Genomic DNA, 22,309 nt, shown 5'->3' with positions numbered 1-22,309 from the left:
TTTAAACAAATACAACACTTGTCTGAACTAGAGAATGAGGGTGGACTACCTCAATCCCAAACTGAACCCTGGGGATTATTTTGCCCCAATGACACGGGTCAGCGCCTAGACTACAATGACAGTCTATCTGGGGGTCGTCTTTCTCGTTGAGGGTAAACACGACCTCTAGGCACTTCGGTCACTGTAGATCAGGGGTCACCAACCTTTTTGAAACCAAGGGCTACTTCTTGGGTACTGATTAATGCGAAGGGCTACCAGTTTGATACACACTTAAATAAATTGCCAGAAGTAGCCAATTTGCTCAATTTACCTTTAACTCTGTTATTATTAATAATTAATGATATTTATCTTTGTGGAAACACTGATCATCTTAATGATTTCTCACAATAAATATATATAGAAACAGATAAATATCAATATGCAACACTTTATTTTTATATTTTCTCTAAGTGCACATTTTTCAAATTGAACATTTTCAAATGATCACTTCTAAGACAGTCTTGTGAAATCACAATATCCCATTTTAACTAGCTAGCCACTAACATTTTTTAACAAATCATGAATTACTTTGCACCATGTTTGTACAAATAATAACTCATGTAAAATACAAAAGTAAACTCTCAAATTTTTAAATCATGTCACACTTTGAACTGGACACCAAATCTGTTATCTGTTTCTTTGTCAGTTAGTGGGAAGCCTGGCATTGCATGCTGTTAACTAGTGTGTTGTACTCTGGTGTGTAACTTGACACTGCAACTCTGAGTGAGTCTTGCAGATGTGCATCAGTGAAGCGTGTTCTGTGTTTGTTCTTGATGAAGTTCATGTCAGAAAAGGCTGATTCACAAAGATAAGATTTTTCCTCATTGTTTGCGGAACCTTCTTAATCTTTTGGACATATTTTCACAGCAATCTGGCCTTAAGCTTAATTATGATAAATGTAAAATGTTAAGGATCGGAAATCTAAAGGGAACGTCCTTTCGAATGGAATGCAAAGTGCCTGTTTTGTGGACAGATGGACCAGTTAACATACTTGGTGTTGTTGTCCCAGAAAATCTGGAAGATCTAGGCTCAGTAAATTATGATAATCGACTAAGAAAGCTGGACAAAAGTATGCAATTATGGAAAGGGAAATCCCTAACCTTGTATGGTAAAATGTATATTGCCAACTTGTTAATTATTCCTCAATTTATTTATTAGTTTTTGTCATTACCAGCTCCATCACAAAACTTTTTTAAGATTTATGAGCGGAGGGTCTTCGATTTTGTCTGGAACGGCAAACCAGAAAAGATTAAAAAAAAGGTTTTGTACAAAGAGTATGAATATGGGGGCCTGAAACTTCTCAACCTTGAAGCTATGTGTCTGTCTTTAAAAGCATCAATTGTTCCAAATATGTATTTAAACATTGAGTGGTACACAAATGTCCTGTTGGACAAAAAACATGTACTGTATCAAAAGAAATTGTATCCTTTTTTACAAGTGATCCCCTCCCAGAGAGTCTGCTGGGAAACATGGCAGGGTTCATAAAGGAAACAATCCACTCATAGTGGTGTTTTCAATTTTATGTGCCAGAAAAAAGAGACGATATTTTGCAGCAGTTAATATGGATGAACTCTAATATTGTAATAGATGGAAAGCCTTTCTTTTGGAAAAATATGTTTGAAAGAGGAATCATTTTTGTCAATGATATTATCAATGAGAATGGTAAAATTATGAAGTATGATGAATTTAGAGCTATTGATGGTGATGCTTGCTCAAGCTTTTCATTTTATCAACTAACTGGAGTAATTGGGAAAAGATGGAAACAAATAATTAATTATGGAACTACTAAATTATTAGTTTGTAAACCTCTAATAAGAAATTCTAGTTGGCAAAAAGGAACTAAAATAAATAGAAAAATATATAATTTTTATTCAATAAAGAAATCTTTGAAGGCTGCCTCATACAACACAAATGGAAAATGGGAGGACTTTTTTGACTGCCCGTTGCCATGGGATGCCATATTCAAACTAATCTATAAAACCACTATCGATGTGCAAAATTGTTATTTTCAAATTAAAATTATTTATAACTTCTTACCCACAGGGAAAATGTTAAAATTATGGAATATGACAGAGTCAGATGATTGCCGATTTTGTTGTCAGGAGCCTGAATCCACCCTGCATTTGTTTTGGTATTGTCATATTGTGTCTTTGTTTTGGGTGGAAGTTGAAAAAATGTGTTTAAGGATTGGTTTGTTTATGAAGCTTAATGTGGTTTCTGTTATTTTAGGAGAGTTCATTGACAATCATGATTTAGTCAATTTAATTATAGTACTCGGTAAAATGTTTATTTTTAAGGCCAAAAACAGATATTCACTTAGTATTACTTTCTTTAAAACATTTATTCAGTATTTTCTAATTTTAGAAAGTTACATGGTTGAAAACGATAATGATGCCAAAAAACATTAAAAAAAAGATGAGAAGTCCTCAAAGGCTTATTTTGAAAGTATAATTATGTTTATAGATTATATGATATCTGTTGTTGTGTTCCCTAATTTGAGTGACCTGGACATAATCTGGACTGTACATAAATGCTTATTTTGAAAATGTAATTTTGTTTATAAATTATATGCAATCTGTTGTGTTCCCTAATTTGTTTCTGTGTACATGAATGAAGGTGTGTGTTGCCTAGTCCGACTTGGACATTATCTGGACTGGGCCTGGTTTAAAAAACCCTTTAAGCAAATGTAATTTCATTGACAACCTGGTCTGTTGAAGATAAGGCCCTTTTTTAAAAAATAAAATAAAATAAGATAAATAAATAAAAAACATTTTCTTGGAAAAAAAAGAAAGTAAAATAATATAAAAATAATTACATAAAAAATAGTAATTAATGAAAATGTTAGTGGACCAGCAGCCTGTACAATCATGTGTGCTTCAGGGACTGTGTCCCTTGCAGATGTGTTGTCTATGTTGTGGGAACCAGAATATTGGTAGCAGAAAGAAATAACCCCTTTTGTGTGAGTGGGTGTGGATGAGTGTGCATGGGGGAGGTTGTTTGGGTTGATGCACTGATTGAAAGTGTATCTTGTGTTTTTTCCATGTAGATTTAATTTAAAAAAAAAAAAAAAAAAAAAAAAAAAAAATATATATTTTAGAACAGGCCCGCGGGCGACTCATCTGGTCCTTACGGGCGACCTGGTGCCCGCGGGCACCGCTTTGGTGACCCCTGCTGTAGATGGTGTGGGTTCTGGTCTGGGTGCAGTGAAACCTGAGGCAGGTACTCGTGCAGGTTCCGGTGTGCCAGGAGCAGATCCAGGTGATCTTCGAACAGCAGCCGTGTCTGGGGTTTGAGGCTGCTCCAGGGAAGGACACAGCTCCGGAACAAAAGATGTCGGCTGGCGTGAGTCATCATGAGACCCCGAAGTGTGCAGCAGTTGGTCGAGGTGTCTTCTCCAGATGCGATGGTCACTGGTTTCTACAGTATAGGAGACAGGACCTGTTTTGGAAACAATGGTCGCAGGCACCCACTTTATGTCGTTGGTGTAGTTCCTAGCAAGAACCCGGTCTCCTACCATAAAGCTCCGCAATTTTGCATTTGCCCGTCTTTCCACTTGAGCCTTCTGTTGCTGATGCACAACCTCTCTTGTCTTTAGAGGTTTCAGGAGATCTAGTCGAGTGCAGAGTTGTCTCTTGAACATCGCTGAGGCAGGGGACACCTTAGTGGTAGCATGAGGGGTGTTTCGATATGCCAACAAGAAAGCATTGAGGCGCCTGTTAAGGGTTTTTGTGCTTGGGGAGGACTTGAGAGCTTTCTTCAGAGCCTGTACAAATCTTTCTGCAAGCCCATTTGTAGCCGCATGATAGGGCGCAGACTTGATGTGCTGAATACCATTCTCCTCCATGAACGCCTTAAATTCTTCTGACACCAGTTGTGGACCATTGTCGCTAACCAACTGCTGTGGCAGACCATTACGACTGAAAATGGATCTCAACTCTTCAATGGTTCTCTCTGACGAGGTGCTCTTCATGACAGCGACCTCAGGCCATTTGCTATGAGCGTCAATTACAACTAAGAACATGTGGTTCTCCAGTGGTCCAGCAAAATCAACATGAACTCTTTGCCATGGTTCCTCAGGCCAGTCCCACGGATGCAAGGGAGCCAGCTGTGGGAGGTTTCTCAGTTTCTGGCAGGCAGAGCATGACTTGGCTTTTTCTTCTATAGCTGCATCCAGGCTTGGCCACCAGAAATAGCTGCGTGCCATTTCTTTCATTCGCACTACACCACAGTGCCCAGAGTGAAGCTCATCAAGCACTTTTTCTCTTAATGGTGGAGGAATAATGACACGATAGCCCCACAATAAGCATCCAGACTGGACTGAAAGCTCATTTCTCCTCATCAGATATGGCTTTAAGCTTTGGGTCATATCTCCTTTTCTGCCGCAAGCAATGATGTCCATAACTTCAGACAGGATTGGGTCATTGCGAGTGTGTCTCTTCACATGAGCTGAGGTCACTGGGGTAGCAGCCGCTTCCTTGAAGTAGAATATCTCAGCCTGTTTCGGCTCAATGTGTGTGACCGGCAGTGGAAGTCTTGACAGCCCATCAGCATTTCCGTGCTGATCTGCCTTCCTATATTTAATGTCGTACTGGTGGGCAGACAGTAAAAGAGCCCATCGTTGCATACGGCTGGCAGCAAGCGATGGAATGCCAGTATGGGAACCAAAAATGGAGGTGAGAGGCCGATGGTCAGTCAATAGCGTGAATTTTCTGCCATAAAGGTACTGGTGAAATCTTTTCACCCCAAACACTATAGATAGTGCCTCACGCTCAATTTGGGCGTAATTGCTTTCTGCTTTACTCAATGTCCTTGATGCAAAAGCGATGGGCCTTTCATCGCCCGATGGCATTATGTGTGACACTACCGACCCCACACCATAAGGTGAGGCGTCACATGCCAGCTGAATTGGCAATGTGGGGTCAAAATGAGTGAGGACCTCAGATTGTGACAGCGCTGTCTTCACTTCCTTGAAAGCTGTCTCACATTTATACGTCCACTTCCATTTCTTAGTTTTGTTCAGAAGTTCATGCAGAGGCTTCAATGCATTTGCAAGGTTAGGCACAAACTTTGCATAGTATGTTAGGAGGCCCAGGAACGACCTCAGCTGACTTACATTCTTCGGAGATGGAGCCTCTACAACAGCCTTCACCTTTGATGGTGCCTTGTGGAGTCCTGTGCTGTCGATTATATGCCCCAGGTATTCAACAGAAGGCCGGAAAAACTCACACTTATCCTTCCGAACTCTCAGGCCATATTCCTCCAATCTTTGCAGTGTGATGTCCAGATTCCTCAAGTGTGACTGCTCATCCGGTCCCGTGATGAGCAGATCATCGAGATAGCACTGGACCCCTGGTATCCCACTGAGAATCTGGTCCATGGCTCTTTGGAAAAGTGCTGGGGCAGAGGTAATTCCAAAAGGGAGCCTGCGGTACTTATACAGGCCTTTGTGTGTCACTATAGTCAACAACTCTTGTGACTCTGAATCCACATGCATTTGTAGATAGGCCTGACATAAATCTATCTTACTAAACTTCTGGCCTCCAGCTAGGCCTGCAAAAAGCTCCTCAATAATGAGCAAAGGATACTTCTCAGCATGTAGGACAGGGTTCAATGTGACTTTAAAGTCACCACAGATCCGTGGAGTTCCATCCTTTTTCATGACTGGAACAATCGGGGTTGCCCATTCGCTTGTGCTCACTGGTTCCAGTACTCCACTCTTCACTAACCTGGCTAATTCTGCCTCCACCTTCGGTTTTATGGCATATGGAACAGGTCTAGCTTTGAAAGCTTTTGGCACGCTTCCTGGTTTCACTGTCAGCTTAACTGTAATGTCTTTCATGCTGCCAAGTTCTCCATCAAAAACGGGGGAATGTGTCTTTAGAATCTCCTGTAGTGGCCCTGTGTCCCCATCCCTAACTAGGAATACTTCTTGCCAATTCAGACTGACCTTCTCCAGCCACCGGCGGCCTAGCAATGCTGGCCGTTTCCCTTGAATGATGTACAGTGGAAGAGTCTTTTTCTGTCCGTTGTGTTCCACTGTCACATCCACAACTCCCAGCACTGGGACAGGTTCTCCTGTGTAGGTCCTTAACTTCAGCCAGGTTGGTTGTAGCACAAGGTGCTGCAGTTTCTCACTGTAAACAGCTTCTGATACCATCGATACGCGTGAACCAGTGTCTACTTGCATTCTTATAGGATGGTTCTCCAACAGTTGTGTGACCCAATATCCATCATCACTGTCCCTGACAGATAAAACATGCACTGTGATCTCATCATCAGAGTCACAGTCGCTCGGCTCATCCTGGTCACGTTCCACCATATTCACCTGTTTTCTCTTGTTCCGTTGGAAACCACTTTTCTTGGTCTCAGTGTGCTGTTTGCTCGTCTGAGCCTCTTTCGCTTTACAGGCACGTTCGATGTGTCCTTTCTTCCCGCAGTTTCTACAGTCCAAGTCCTTACACCAACACTCTGATGACTGATGTCCCGGCCTCCCACAGCGGTAGCATGGATTGCCAGCTGTCGCCTTGTTTTGTGGTTCTAAAGACAATTTATTAACTTGAACTGAGGCACTTAACTGCTGTGCTTCATGGGCAGCCATCTCCATTGATGTACTTATACGCACAGTCTTTTCCAGGGTTAGATCAGCCTCCGTAAGCAGTCGTTTCTGGATGGCCTCACTGCGTAGACCACACACCAGTCTGTCACGTATGGTGTCATTGAGTGAAAGTCCAAATTCACAATGTTCAGACAACCGTTTCAATACAGCTATGAACTGTGAGACAGATTCACCCTCCTCTTGGTTCCTTTTATGGAATCTGAATCTCTCTGCAATTAGCAGTGGCTTAGGAGAGTAGTGATCCCCCAATATTGTCACTATTTCCCTATAGGATTTGTCTCCTGGCTTGTCAGGCTGGAGTAGACTGCGCAATAGGGTGAATGTTTTACCTCCTATAACACTCAAAAATGTTGGCACCAAAACATCATCTTCAATTTTGTTAGCCAGTACAAAATACTCAAACCTCTCAGTGTATGAACTCCACTGTTCTGTGTCCTCCTCAAAAGGTCCAATATGTCCAATCAGTGCAGCCATGTTCAAAAAAATGTCCCCAATATATTCCTCTGCTTCAGAAATTGGATGTATGTCAATGTCTTTTCTTCTCTTCTCCGAGCTGTGCTCTGTAACATGCTGGTCATCCACTCTCCAGCAAGTAGACAGCACCCCCTGCCTGTATCCCGCGGTTGCTCGTCAAAAAAAAACACGGACGGCCAAGGTAAACAATAAACACACAATGTGAGGACGCACCACCTCGTCGCCAATTGTTATATACCCATATATATGGTTGGGCATTACACCAATAATAATAAGGACACAGAAACCTTGGTTGCTCTGTAGCTTCACGTTTACTACTGTTGAGGTCAACAACAACTCTGTATGATACAGGAAGTGACATCAAGAGCAGGAGGCATGACGGTAACTCAGCAGGGACAAAACTAGGACTGTTATTACACAACAATATATATATATATTTGGGGTCTCAAAAAAAATCGATTTTCGAATGAATTGCGATTCTTATTTGTAATTAATTAAAAACAATCAAAAATCAATTTTAAGAACCGTCTATAGTTCTTTGTAAAATCTTGCATGAATATTAACATGTCGGGTATGTTTGCACAATATGTGTTCCAGCAGAAGAAAAAAAAAAGTGTGCATCTCACATAACACATGGTCTTGATAGCAAAAAATATATTTAATCTGTCTTCAGAATTTCGAGATTTGCTCTTGGGTTGGCCAATCAAAAGAACATGTTCTTATTGATTTGCTGAAAGACTGCACTGCATGCCTGAACATACATGGTAAGAAGAACCTCATCTCAAACAAATTTTCCATATCTCAGACTGTATAGACAGGTGGTGTTCAAAAGTTGGACGTGTTGGTTATATGTTTGCTCCCACATAAATATAAATATGGCAATGGAGATAAAACTGCAGCTCTGGTGACATCATTGTAATTTTACATCTCATAAACTGATTTGCTTATTCCTTTTTGATTGTCCACAAGTGTATCATCATTGAGTTTCGAGATTATATACAGTACACGGTATTTAAATTTGCTTTTGTCTTTTCAAAATTGACCCCTATTGAATGAGCAGCCCGAGTGGGCGATGTTTGACTGGCCTCTTTGTTTGTTCGCACTCCTGAAAGTTTGTTCTATCCTTTGACCACTTGAATAGACAGTATATGGGGGTGTTCTGTCCTTGGAGATGAGGAGTGGCGCAAACATATGTAGAATGTATAGTCAGCCAGTGTGTGAGAACATCGCTGCTGAGAGACCTTGACCATGTAGTGGGTGTTTTTTTTTATTTATCCTCCCTTACTTCTTCCTCCTGGGGTTCCTTCTAATCCCTCTGTAGCATTGCACTAGAGCTCCATCACCCACAAGCTAATGTCTTGGAGTCATTAAAACGTGATATAACCACTTTCTTATCTGGAGCATATTTAATTTTATACCCAAAACAATAAACAGCTCGAGGTGAAAGCTATACAGGAATATCATTTTACAATTAGCATCCTTCATTTTATCTACACAACATTAAAAAATACAATATTTGTCTTGATGGTCAGAGGAGTCCATCATACAAGCAGCAGGTACCGCAACTACATTGTTTGTACCTACCGTCACTCCAGGTTCCCCTCTGTCTCCTCGTGCCCCTCTTATGCCTGGACCACCCTGAAACACACCAATATATTTAATCAATAAAAGAGCCCCTGCCTTTTTAAAAATCAATGTTATAACAGTAATATGGGTTTATAAGCACCAAACAGGAAAGAAACATGTCATCATTCTCACTTGGTCACTCCACTTTTGAGAGAAGAGGCACTCAAACGGTTGCTTTTGAAGGTCCCAATTTTGGTGACATTGTTAAAGAAAAACCTTCTTTGGGTTACTAAAAGGAACCTTGGTTCTTTGATAACAGAGTGAGGTGTTTCACCTTGGGATATTGCCATAGGGAAGCTCCAATTACATGTCTGCTCAGAGGAGGACGAAAGGCCCACAACTCCATAGTAAAACACCAATAAGATGAGCCCACCACCTTTTGAACAAAAGTAGGTTTAGCCACATGCAAACCTTACCAATCCAGAAGCAAATTGCAAACAAGCTGGACTAATCGAGAAAGCCTGCAGGTCACTCACATGCTTTGCTGTAGACAAAGTTAAGAGAAACACGGTCTTCAAAGAGACACATTTCATTTCCACAGCATCAATTAGCTTGAATGGATGATGTCAAAGGGCTTCCATTGCCATTAACAGATCCCACGGTAAGGGGGCATTTACGGCATGCCCCTTTCAAATTGTGCTGCCCAAAGCGCTTGTCTCCCATGGCCACATGGCAAGCAGAGATAGACACCAAGTATACCTTGATTGTGGAAAAAGCCTTCCTTCTTTCCATCAAATCCTGCAGGAAACACAGCGGGTCCACCATTCAGCACTGAAGGGAAATTATGTTCCTAGAAGCACACCATTCCTCAAAAACACGGTACTTCCAGTTACACATTTCCTCTCTCGCCTAAGACAGCAGATCCCTTCGAACAGGAAGAGGACAGGTATCCCATCCGGAAGGAGCACAAACTCAAAGATCCACAATTTGGGTGGCCATCTGGGTGCGACCAAAAAAAGTGACAGGCCCTGTCACTGTCCTGCTCCTCCCCCTGCGGTCCCTCTCGCAGACCTTGATGTGCACATCCCAAAAAATCTAGCTTTGCTTCAGCGGCGACGCGGACTGCAGAGCTGTGATTGTTAGTTTGTTAATACATAATTTTGGGGGGTTTTGCCCTGCAAAAGCAGAAAAAAATACAACTGGCAATATAGCAACAATAGAGCAAACCAAGAGCGCTTCATTGCCAAACTACAAAGATTGCCTCGACTCTTCTTGGGATGCAGAGCCCACCTTCGGGAACGTTTTCTCTTCCGGTTTTGAAACAATGTGTACCTTAAAAGGGATCCATTGTTTACTAGAAGTTTACAACCACTAATACACACAGGTATCTCTCTCTCTCAGGAAGATAGTCAACAAGAGTTGTGTTTGCTCACACAAGAAAACACTGCCCCTTAGGGTTTTGGAAAATAATTGAAAATCACACGCCAGCCCCCTTGGAAGAACTATAAACGAACCAAGACGCCGTCAGAGGGGACGCAAACTTCGTGACGTGAGAGTATATTCCAGCCTTTAGGCTGACGGGGGGGGGGGGGGGGGGGGTGAATGCGTACAGCAGCACATTTGGCAACAGAAGGGTTAGAGCTTCCATTCGCGTCCGGCAGGGAGAAGAACAGAGGACATTTTGCGATTGTCCACACGGTGAAGAGATGTACGGCTGCCTTGCCGTATCTGCACGATATTTCTTCCCCCACCTGTGAATGGAGAGACCACTTTCCGTACAGAGGGTTTCCTTATGACAGAAGATCCACCCTATGGTAGAACACTCCTGGAACATGAGCCCCTCTTACGGACAGGAGACCCATGCTGCTTCATAAGAGCACTGGCTGCACCAGCCTGTGTAGGCGTTGCTCTTGGCCTGGCTGCAGTTGCACAAACTATTACTTTTAGTAAAGGCAATAGTGCTTGGTGACAAGGAATGAACAGTGGCTCTAAAACCTCCATTTCTTGAACATAAGAAAAAGGCAACAGATGGAGAACACCCTGAGAAACGGGACCTGCCTGGGGCTACTGAACACAAACTTAGGCCATTCTTGTGTGTGAAGGGGTGGGGGGCAGAGAGGGGATAGAGGTGCGGCTTCTGGTTGCAGCCTCTGCGAAGGAATATTTATCCCAAGGTCTCCAATTAACAGTCCAAATTGCTGGTTGACCTACTGACCAGCTGCCCGTCCTCTTTGTCCCACACTCTCTGGCCTCCTTCTCACTGCTGCTGCAGCCGCAGTAAAGCAAGTCTTCTGACCCTGAGGCAAATAGGGGGGCAAATTTCCTTTGCAAGCAAACGTGAAATGATTCAACCTCCTGCTTCCAGGTGGTACTGGCCTCCCTTATATTTGCCAAGGCTGTACCAAAGAGGCCCTTAGAGGGGTCACAGGTCACTTCCATGACCTCCATATCTTGTGGATCACTCAGGCCTGAGATGTTTAGCCACAAGGCCCTCTCAGCTCCATTTTGCTTGGCATAGAAATATTGGAAGAGGCTGACAATGGTGGTTAGTGGTGGTTAGGGTGGAGATGATAGACCACTAAAGGTTCTACCTGTGGGGGTTCAGCTCGCCTCAACTCACCTATCTTGTGAATCTCCAACTTAGAGAGAGCAGTCCCTGGTGGGAAGCTGTCTCTTGTCAGGTAATGTCTCATCTCCCTTATACATGCCGGTACAGCTTTGTCCGCTAACAAACATACCCATAGCTGTCCCCCAGGGAGACTGCCTCTGTTGTACTGGGGTTTCTTTGGGTTTGCAGGGAAGATGGAGTTGTCATCCTCCCTTTCCTCAAGCCCAACCATGTCGAGGAGGTCAGAAATGGTGTCGCCATCTGCATCCTTAGCTCCTGGGGGTCCTCAAAGAGTGGAGGAAAGTCCGAGAGTTCATCGTCCATCATGCCCGCCTAGTTTTGAGTAGCTTGGAGAGGATTGGTGTTGTCTGTGGGTTTAGGAGAGGGCTCAAAGAGACACGAGTCCTAAACACCTGAAACAGCCACTCTGAGCCATCTCTGTAGTAGATTTTTTTGCAGTGATGCACAGTGAGGACATTACTCGGGGTCCGCCAGTTGAGCATATTTAGTGGACATGCAAGTTATGCATAAAATTTGAGGGTTGTTCCCTGAGATTGACACAGGCGGGATGCAGTCTCTTTAGCCTTTATGCCTGTTTTTTTTGTGGGGACCAAAGCTGCCGACATAAGGTTGGAAAGTTGGCTCGCCTGCTACTGCAGGGTGTGAGGCGTTAACAGCGCTTCACACACATTTCAGGGTTTCCCATTATTGTATTTGACTGTGCATTGCAACATATTAGCCGCCACACCTTACAAATTAGGGTTTTTTATGTGACAACAAAATAAAGTAATGCAATGTATCATAGCGTCTCGAAGAAGATACACAAAGTCTGACACTCTTTTTAGCTTTTATTGCCAATTGTATGGTATCAACGGGCCCGATTCTAATTTCCTCCGTCCACACACGTTCGCCTCCGTGTTTAACTCCTAGACACAAAACACTTCCTAATTTTCCACCGACATGGTGTGTTTACTGACTATGGGAAAAATGAACATCATGACACACAAACATACACATTAACACCGGTAAGTACTGACTGATATAAGTTAGAACTATATGCTACTTTGTATTAGAAATGGCAACAGCGCGGATGCACGTGCATGTAAGAGCCAGTCTGCCCCACAACAAGACGATAGAGAGAAAGAAGGAACTTATTGATTACAATGGTGGACTCGCACAAACATCTTAGGGTAAACGTCTACCATATATGGAGATATCCGCTGACGTCATATGTTGAAAATAACATCACAAGTGTTGTGCAAATTCCATAAGGCTCTTTGTAGGAAGTATGAAGGAAAGCGGGATTGTTTTATAAAAATCTCCGCCATGCCTCCATGGTTTGATTTCAAATTTTCAGGACTTATGCAGGTCCTGAAAACAGGTACAAATATGTAAGAAAAGTTAGTTTTGCATAATAGGTCCCCTGAAAGTGAATAGGCTATGCATGCAATATACCCGTTTTCTTTCCCCCTTTTTAAAATTTCACGTTATTGGAGATGATGCACTAAATTGGAGAGGTGTCCAAAGTGCAGTAGCCCACAGTTTTTAAATCGAAAAAAAGGCAAAAGAATACAAACATTTAAAAAAAAAAAATCTAAATGTAACAAGAAAAAGTGGAAATGTTGATACTGATAAAACAAACAATATTAATACGATTTGTCACAAAACTAAGATGCAGGCAGTTCTGTTGTTTTAATTAATTGCCCAAATGCATTGTTGGATTTTTCAGTCTGCGGTCCGAAGTGGAGAAAGTATGGCCACTTTACATTGGTTCCCGTAAAAAAAAGAATAGCACAAAACAAACAGCTTTTCTCATCACTCAGTTTTCACACATTAATAGGAAGGGTCAATGCTAAAATGACCTACTCACTAGACATTTGTAGACATCTGGCTGACCCTTGTAGTATGTGAGTGGGGACTAAACACACACATCTGCAAATCATTTGCCTATTTGGCTTTCCTCCTCTTTCTGTTTTCTCTCTTGAGACTGTTGGGGGACGGCAAGGTGCAGCAAATGACGAGAAGGCACGCAGATGTGGTTAAGAAAATATCCTGTAAAGTTAGTTCTATTATATATATTATATGTATGCAGAGACATCCTCAATGAGGGCAAATGTTGTTGGTTTTAATAGACTTAGACAAACTTTATTGATCCACAAGGGAAATTGTTAAGTTGTATTAAGGAAGTGACAGTCCAACAAACTATACTCTAGTCTAATTGTAGCTCAAGTCTGAGTCTGGAGTCTGAGTCGCTATAAATAATAATACTTGGAAGACTGTAGTTCCTGTTGTAAAAACATTTAGCATCTTCCACTAACTGTGGATGAGCATACAGCATATCCTTTTGACTACTCCACAATATCCTCCTTGAGCAAAACTATATCCTCTGATCGGCCCAAGTATTTTAGAGCAGGGGTTCTTAACTGTTTTGACTTTTCCACTACAGATATTAACACTGAATTAGTAATCTTACTCTTGATTTCAATCATATTCAATAATTATATCTAACCTACTTACAGTTTAACAGCATACACCTTGTCAAATGATACAGTATGAAACCATATGTTAATCAAAAAGATTATTATCAAGGCTTAGATCAGGCTGATTAGAAAAAAATCACATACTAATCAAATATATTGCAAAAGAAGGGACTAAAATAAATTATGATAATAAATAAATACATAAATTTACATACTATTACACAGTGCTAAATATATTAAATATATTAATAACAAATAATAATAATATTTACATATGTTTCTTAAATAAACTGTCAATAAGGTTTAAGTGCAATTGGATAAGGAACAAATGACTAGCTTTTGGGCATGGGCCGGATCATTTTTAGTATGTTACCTTACGCCTTTGTTACGACTTCAACTTCTGTGTGTGTGTGTGTGTGTATGCTAACGACAACACCTCCACCCACAGAGACAAACATTGGAAGACTGACAAGAGGATTTACTCTGTTTTCCTCTATAGATAGCTCAATAAGTTATGGGCAGCTTTTCATCAAACTCCATGGGATAAAAAACAAGTCAATACATTTTGGGGCTGATTTGGATCACTGTCTGGATTCAGAACTTTTTTACTCTTAGTTCTGTGCTCTCCCCGTGCTTTTCTAGATGCTAAATGTTTTTCTATTTTGACAGAAAAAACTTGTACTGCATGCAATTGCAATTATTCCGACTTCAGTATTATTTGAGCTAGCTAATCCAAGCATTTTTTTTTTTTATCACTGAAACCCTTTTCAAAATAAATTCTAGGATAGATGAACTTTAATACATCCTTGACTTCAGATTAGCATAGCTGTAGCAAAGCAAGTTTTCCTTCAGTTTGAGGTAAACAATGATAGTAATTATAAATGAATGATAAATGGGTTATACTTGTATAGCGCGTTTCTACCTTCAAGGTACTCAAAGCGCTTTGACAGTATTTCCACATTCACCCATTCACACACACATTCACACACACATTCACACACTGATGGCGGAAGCTGCCATGCAAGGCGCTACCAGCACCCATCAGGAGCAAGGGTGAAGTGTCTTGCCCAAGGACACAACGGACGTGACTAGGATGGTAGAAGGTGGGGATTGAACCCCAGTAACCAGCAACCCTCCGATTGCTGGCACGGCGACTCTACCAACTTCGCCACGCCGTCCCCAATTAAAAGAAAGGACAATTGTGAAATAATATCATGAAGCATTTATACATTTATATGGTTTTGCAGATACATGTGGCCCTCTGAGAAAAGCTGTATCTGTATTGTGAGCCACAATAATGAGTTTAAAGCACCAATGGTTAGCAGTAGTAGCACCACTTGCTGCTTTGGAATGCACATTACAGCCTGCAAATGCATTTTTCTACAAGACTAAATTGTTTCGAGTGAATTTTTCTTTACATTTTAAAATTATAGTTGAAACACTATCAAATGTATGGTTAAAAGCCTTAAAACTGTAGTGTTTTAAGTACAAATAAAATAATTAGATAATGTTGCAGTGATAGGGGTTTGGTAATGAAAAAGTTTCAAAGAATAATGATAACCCCTGGTTTTACAATCATGTAAACATGACTCTAAATTTATTAAATTAAAATATGCTGATTAAACCTAAAAACATTTTTAGGTTAAGTTCCAGTCGAGAAAAGTCATATAAAGTTTCCACTGTTTTGTTTTTCTCCAGTAGCTATAATGTATAGTTTTAGGATGGTTCAGATATACTTGCTGACTGTAGTGTGCACTTTTAGGACTTAGGTGTCTTTCCAAGCAGCCATTCAATGACATCCACATACTGCTGTAGAAAATATGATTTGAGGAGTGTCTTTAAAACCAAAACAAACATGGTTAAAAGAAGAGTAACAGCAAAGAGAGAGTCAGAGATGAAGAATTTCCTTCTGTATCTTTTCCCACAGCTGTGGGAAAAGATACAGAAGGAAATTAGCTGGATTTTAAATCTAGTGTGCCCATCGATTTTGGATGAATATGAATAATGTAAAGTGGACACTGAAAAAAAAGTCACGCATTCTCTGCAAAACGAACAAGATATTGAAAATGAGACCATTACATGAATATCAGATATTAGTATTCCTACACTGTACTATATTAGCGCTACATGGTTCTGAAATTAAATTCAATTCAATAATAGTGAACAAAAAGACTGTGCTGAGTGAACATGTGGAGGTTTCAGATAAGAAAGAAAACCTGATATGTTGCTCACCAATGAAAATTGTGGTGGATCGTAATCATCCGTGATGAATGGAATCACTATTATTTAGCGTCTCAAACCATATGCTGCGGGTGGTGGACACAGACAATGATTGAGAGCTCAGAGAGTGGTGAGTAAATACCAGAAAACAAAAGACGTATGGAGAATAGTCAATGGAAAAACTGAACAGGGGAGATAAATAATGAAAGACAAAGTGAAAAATGAGGATGAAAACAAGAAGCCTCAGGACTGAAATGAGATTCTTAATTTGCGTTCTCAGGCTATCAGCTTTTGCGTACTAATGTCTGAAGAGAACACAGCTGCTCTAAAGTACTTGAGTACTTTTTCTCGAGCAAATATTGACTTTTACGAAGTCAAATAGTTTCTAATAAAATATCTGAATTAATGTTCTTAACGTTCAGATGCTAGTTCTGTAAAATGTGGTTGCTTGGGAAATGTAGTGTGGTTTAACTAATCAGAAGTTTGCTTTTTACTAGAAACTAAATGGAATAAACAACATGTGGGAATTTGGGGCTGTGAACAAATGCAATGAGGTACAAAGAAATAATAGTTGAAAATAACATAGCAGGAGAATGAATTCAAGGAAATAGTCAACAAATGTCATCCTAATTCTAAATTGAAGAAACAATGGGATCTCACAGGGGGTCCGGAGGGTCCTGGCGGTCCTTTGCTGTCTTGGGAACAGGCACATGAGTGAGGCATTGAGGGGCAGTCCTCTTCAACTCGCTACAATATAAACACATCAGAACACAGATTAAAGATGGGTATGTACCAAATGTTGGGTATTATTTCTAAAACTATCGTAATGTTTCCAAATGTAGTTTTCGTAGGCTCCACATTTTGTAAGTTTCGGTATTTAATGAAAATGTTTGCCAAAATATTGTCCAGGTTTTCATACTCGGTTATCAAATGGTAGAGTAACAAACTAGCCTGTTTGCCTGCGTATCCAAACAAAGAATCCCACGTGTTTGTGTTTTAGTCTCTCTGCTTTTTTTCTTTTAAGTACGACCACAAAATAAGACACCCTTGGGGCCATAAAGAGCTACGAATGCCAAAACTTTGATAAGTGGTTGTCTTCTTTGGTGTCGGAGTTGGGTACTTGTGGTTGGCGTCATCCAGCATTTTTGCTTCCACTTCTGTCTCGAGACGCCTATAGGCATGTGTCGTCTTCTTTGGTGTGTGGCGGTGCTTCCTTTCGGGGCCAGTTGGTGGTAATGGATTTCTGTTCCGTGCGGCAAATCCATTTACTTTTTAATGGCCAAGTTGGTCGCTTTTGGCTTTAGGGCTGCGTCTCCTGCATTTTGCTGTGTATTTGCCATAATGAGGATGAGTCCATAATGCGCTAAACGGTTGACTGAATGATTGTGTAAGTCAGTGCCGTTAATTTGATGTGAAACATTTCATTGGTCCACCATGACCAATTTAGCATTGTCATTGGTCTGATGTGATGAGGGTTAATATATTGGCGGCATGTGAAGCTTGTGAACCTGGAAATATCAATAAATTAGCCGCAGCATTGTATTAAACACATGGTTTAAAGCGTGGGGAAAACATATATTATTGTATACTACAGTACTATAGTCCGTACTAGGATTGTACGGTATACCGGTATTAGTATAGTACCGCGATACTAATGAATCATTTTCGGTACCATAGTACGCGTCGTCGTCACGTCATGAAATTACTGGTTTTACGAGCAGACGAGCATGTTCGGTAGTGCACAATCACAGAGTACTTACAAGCAGACCCAGTGTGTAGACAGAAAAGGGAGAACGGACGCATTTTGGCTTAAGAACTAAAGATAAAGGTGATGTTATAACACTGAAATGCCATCAGGAAGAGGTGCTTTAAGACATGGCTAGCTAGCTAGCGGCTAATGTCCATCCGCAGTTGGCAGTGTTTTATCTACTTCTAAATCACTAATCCTGGTCTCCATGGCGGGGAGGGGATTGAGGTGGGCGGGGTTGGGGAGGATTGAGGAAAACCCCTCGTGAAACAGGCCTGTAGAGATGAAATAGTCTTGTGATTTTTTTCTCACACATACATATATATATATATATATATATATATATATATATATATATATATATATATATATATATATATATATATATATATATATATATATATATATATATGTATATATATATATATACACACTACCGTTCAAAAGTTTGGGGTCACCCAAACAATTTTGTGGAATAGCCTTCATTTCTAAGAACAAGAATAGACTGTCGAGTTTCAGATGAATGTTCTCTTTTTCTGGCCATTTTGAGCGTTTAATTGACCCCACAAATGTGATGCTCCAGAAACTCAATCTGCTCAAAGGAAGGTCAGTTTTGTAGCTTCTGTAACAAGCTAAACTGTTTTCAGATGTGTGAACATGATTGCACAAGGGTTTTCTAATCATCAATTAGCCTTCTGAGCCAATGAGCAAACACATTGTACCATTAGAACACTGGAGTGATAGTTGCTGGAAATGGGCCTCTATACACCTATGTAGATATTGCACCAAAAACCAGACATTTGCAGCTAGAATAGTCATTTACCACATTAGCAATGTATAGAGTGTATTTCTTTAAAGTTAAGACTAGTTTAAAGTTATCTCCATTGAAAAGTACAGTGCTTTTCCTTCAAAAATAAGGACATTTCAATGTGACCCCAAACTTTTGAACGGTAGTGTATATATACTGTGATTTTGAAACATTGTGAGCAATCATTCTATGTTGAATAGTGTAACTGTTTCCTCACACACATGTGTGTATGAGCGATAGATGAAAACATGCTAAACCCTCCAGGTGCTCATTGGCTCTAATTCCATCTCATAAATGAAATAGTCTCCCCTTGACTGCAGGTGCTGTTTAACGCTGCTGCTGCTTTGCCAGTGGCCATCGGCATTTAAACTGATTCCAGTTCATTTGGATCTCATTTTAGTTTTCTCATTCTGGTTTTATCGTCACTCAATTTGATCATCATCAAAATTACGGCTCTGGTTATCTCAGGCTGTGCTATCCACTAAATTGCTGCACATTGAGTGGTGTTTGAGAGTGTGATGTTCTTACCAAGGCTGGCAGTTCACAGCACTTATCCCTGCTGGCCCAGGAAGTACTGCAGATGATGTCAAACATCTGGAGCTGGAACTGCAAACATTTGTAAAATTAGGCTCAGTATAGTTAGGATTTTTATGGTCGTACATTTGATGTGTTGTGGTCATGCAGGGCACTTCTGAGTTAATGGACAGTAAACTGTAAAGTGGCCAAAAATTCTCCTTGTCCTTTTTATTTGGCCATGTGACATCATTTCACTAAAACAATAGTTTTTTTTTTTTACTGTTCAACATATATATTTTGTCTTACATATGTATATGTACATCCACCTCGCTTAAACAGGGTATCACATACTTTTTCCATTGCTTCCTGGCAAACTGAAGGCATTTACTTGATGTTTTCTTATATAGTTGTTTTTTTATTTACATCAATATATTTTTTCAGTTATCGTAACAAATATTCCAATCAGATTTGAATTGTTACCGCTTTCCTTCCACATTTACATTATTTGCACACTTCAACAAATTTCTGATACCTCTACTTTTCTGGTAAAGCCCACCTAACTGATGATCATAGTAATACATTCCATTAGTAGATTTTAAGTAGTTTGTCTTAAAACTTTAATTTAACTGAAATGAGCATAGGTGAAAGAGGTTTGAAAACTAAATATTCTAAATATTGTTGAAATTCCAAAGTACTGTAGTTGGTCCTGATTGATGCAGGTCAATAATTTTTGGACTAGAGTAAGATGTTTCCTACAAACACATAATTTAGTATGTCACATGTATTAATATGCCACACAGTGGTAAACAATCTTGAGCCAGTGAAATAATATTCACTGTAGTATGTATAGTATATAACAGGGGTGTCAAACTCATTTTAGCTCAGGGACCGCATGGAGGAACATATATTCCCACGTGGGCCGGACTGGTAAAATCATGGCATAATAACTTAAAAATAACTTCAGATTGTTTTCTATGTTTGACTTTGGCCAAAAATAGAACAAACATATTCTGAAAATGTACACATTACAAATAATCCTCTTGGCACTAACAAATGACGAAGACTTTGTCTCAGTATATTTACAAAGCCATTAAACTTTAAGCACGTCCTGTTTAGCATTCTCATGTTGGCAATTCACCATTAAAGCTGTGTTTTGAAAAGCTATCGAGTGTTTCCTCAAACCGCCACGTTGGTGATATCAGAAGCTGCCGTAACACATTCATTTATCATCATTCAAATATTACAATTATGATATAAACAAAACAATAATCAAAATGATACCATATCTGAAATCAAGGTAACATAACTGCAAACTTAACCAATGTGAACCTGGTAGATTAAAGCATTAAAAAAAAATACAACAAACAACAAATGTAGAAAAACATATTGTTACAATGGAGTTCAGGGTGCGCATCGCACCGTCAAACAATTGCAAGCGATGCATGGAATTCTAACTACAAAGATGATGGTCAAGTCTTTGCATCTTATCATTTTGTTATTTTATTCGTTGAGTGGATCATTTACAAGGAAAGAAGGTATTGTGCATCGATACCGCAAAGGTCTGCCGCCATCTGCGCAAGCCACAACAGGAGCAGCTGATTGCTTGCACCTGCGCTGATTGGAGTAGAGGCAGCCAACCCAGAGGGCGCTTCAAACCAGCTGACACGTCATCTTTAAACAGTGTGATGTGTGACGTTGGTTACACTTGAATTGCTATTGGACACATTTAGAACAGCCGTATTTTTCATTAAAAAATTGCAGCTGATTTGTATACTTGGCAAACTCATCTTGCGGGCCGTGGGCCGGATTAAGCCTGTTCTTATGTTTGACACCCCTGCTGTATAGTACAGTGCATTCGAAACGAACACTTTACTGTTTTCACATTTTGCTCTGTGACAGCCTTATTTCAAAATTTAATAAATTAATTGTTTTCCCCCTCAAAATTCGGTACACTCTACAAAGACACCATGAAAAACATGTTTGTTTTTTAAAGAAATGTTTGCAAATGTATTAAAATGAAAACGTTAGAGTACATATTCACATCTTTTGCTCAATACTTTGATAATGCACCATTGTCATTACTCGAGTCTTTTAGAATATGATGCCACAAGCCTGGCACATCTGTCTTTGGCCAATTTCGCCCATGCCAGCACCTCTCAAGCTTCATCAGGTTGGATGGGAAGCATCGGTGAAAAAACACTCAGTCTGGTTTAGTCTGATTCAAGTCTGTGCTCTGGCTGGGCCACTCAAGGGCATCCACAGTTGTCCCTAAAGCCACTCCCTTGGTATCTTGGCTTAAGTGCTTAACGTCCCTGTCCTGCTGAAAGATGAAAGTCGACGCAGTCTGAGGTCAAGAGAATTCGGCATTCATCTTTTCCCTCTATTCTTTTAGTCTCCCAGTCTCAGCTGTTAAAAAAACATTCTCACAGCATGATGCTGCCCCTATGCCTCACTGTAGGGATGCTACTGGCCTGGTTTCCTTCAAACTTGACGTTTAGCACTCACGCCAAAGATTGCCATCTTTGTCTAATCAGACCCGACAATTTAGTTTCTCATGGTCTGAGAGTCCTTCTTTTGGCAAACACCAGGCAGAGCCTGCCAAGTGCATTTTTAGTAATGAGTGACCTCAATCTAGCCTCTCCACCATATAGGCCTGATTGGTGAATTGCTAAGAGATGGTTGTCCTTCCAGAAGGGGCTGCTGTCTATGGCATAACCGAAATAACGGAGGAAATGACCAATGCAATAGATGGTAAACAGTGTGCAGTCGCAGTGTTTATGGACTGGAAAGAAATGTTTCATACAATTAACCATAACACCCTAATTACAAATTAGAACGGTATGGCATCAGAGGGTCAGTCTTGAACTGGGTACCTCAGGGATCAATACTGGGAACAAAATGGTTCAATCTTTATATAAACGGCATTTGTAAAGTTCCAAAGGACTTAAAAATAGTACTATTTGCGGACGACACGACCACATTCTGTTCAGGGGAGAACATACAGAAGCTAATAAAAATAATAACAAATAGACAAAACCCAAATAGACGGCATAAAAATTGACCGGATAAAATAAATCATATTTCTAGGTATAATAATAAATGATCAAATAAACTGGAAATGTCATATAAAAATACAACAAAAGGTAACAAGAAATATTTGAACAACGAAAAAAGCAAAATATGTACTGGACAAAAAAAAATCACTTCATATTATCCACTGCTTGCTCGTGTTACC

At 40.3% G+C, this 22,309-nt stretch overlaps 1 protein-coding gene across 1 annotated transcript in view; it reads right to left on the bottom strand.

Annotated features, from left to right (window-relative positions):
* The window catches only part of LOC133659647 (collagen alpha-1(XIV) chain-like), a 324,062-nt gene that overhangs the window by 2,610 nt on the left and 299,143 nt on the right, over window positions 1–22,309 (bottom strand). The window contains exons 36-38 of the mRNA XM_062062231.1: window positions 19,087–19,164; window positions 16,664–16,750; window positions 8,714–8,767 (exon numbers count right to left, since the gene is read on the bottom strand). Coding sequence (XP_061918215.1) covers window positions 8,714–8,767; window positions 16,664–16,750; window positions 19,087–19,164 — 219 coding nt within the window. The remainder of the gene's footprint in view (window positions 1–8,713; window positions 8,768–16,663; window positions 16,751–19,086; window positions 19,165–22,309) is intronic.

This window comes from Entelurus aequoreus, linkage group LG11 (genome assembly GCF_033978785.1).
Source record: "Entelurus aequoreus isolate RoL-2023_Sb linkage group LG11, RoL_Eaeq_v1.1, whole genome shotgun sequence".
NCBI classification, from domain to species: Eukaryota; Metazoa; Chordata; class Actinopteri; order Syngnathiformes; family Syngnathidae; genus Entelurus; species Entelurus aequoreus.
Note: the sequence above shows the minus strand (reverse complement) of the source record. Positions and strands in the feature narration are given on the sequence as shown.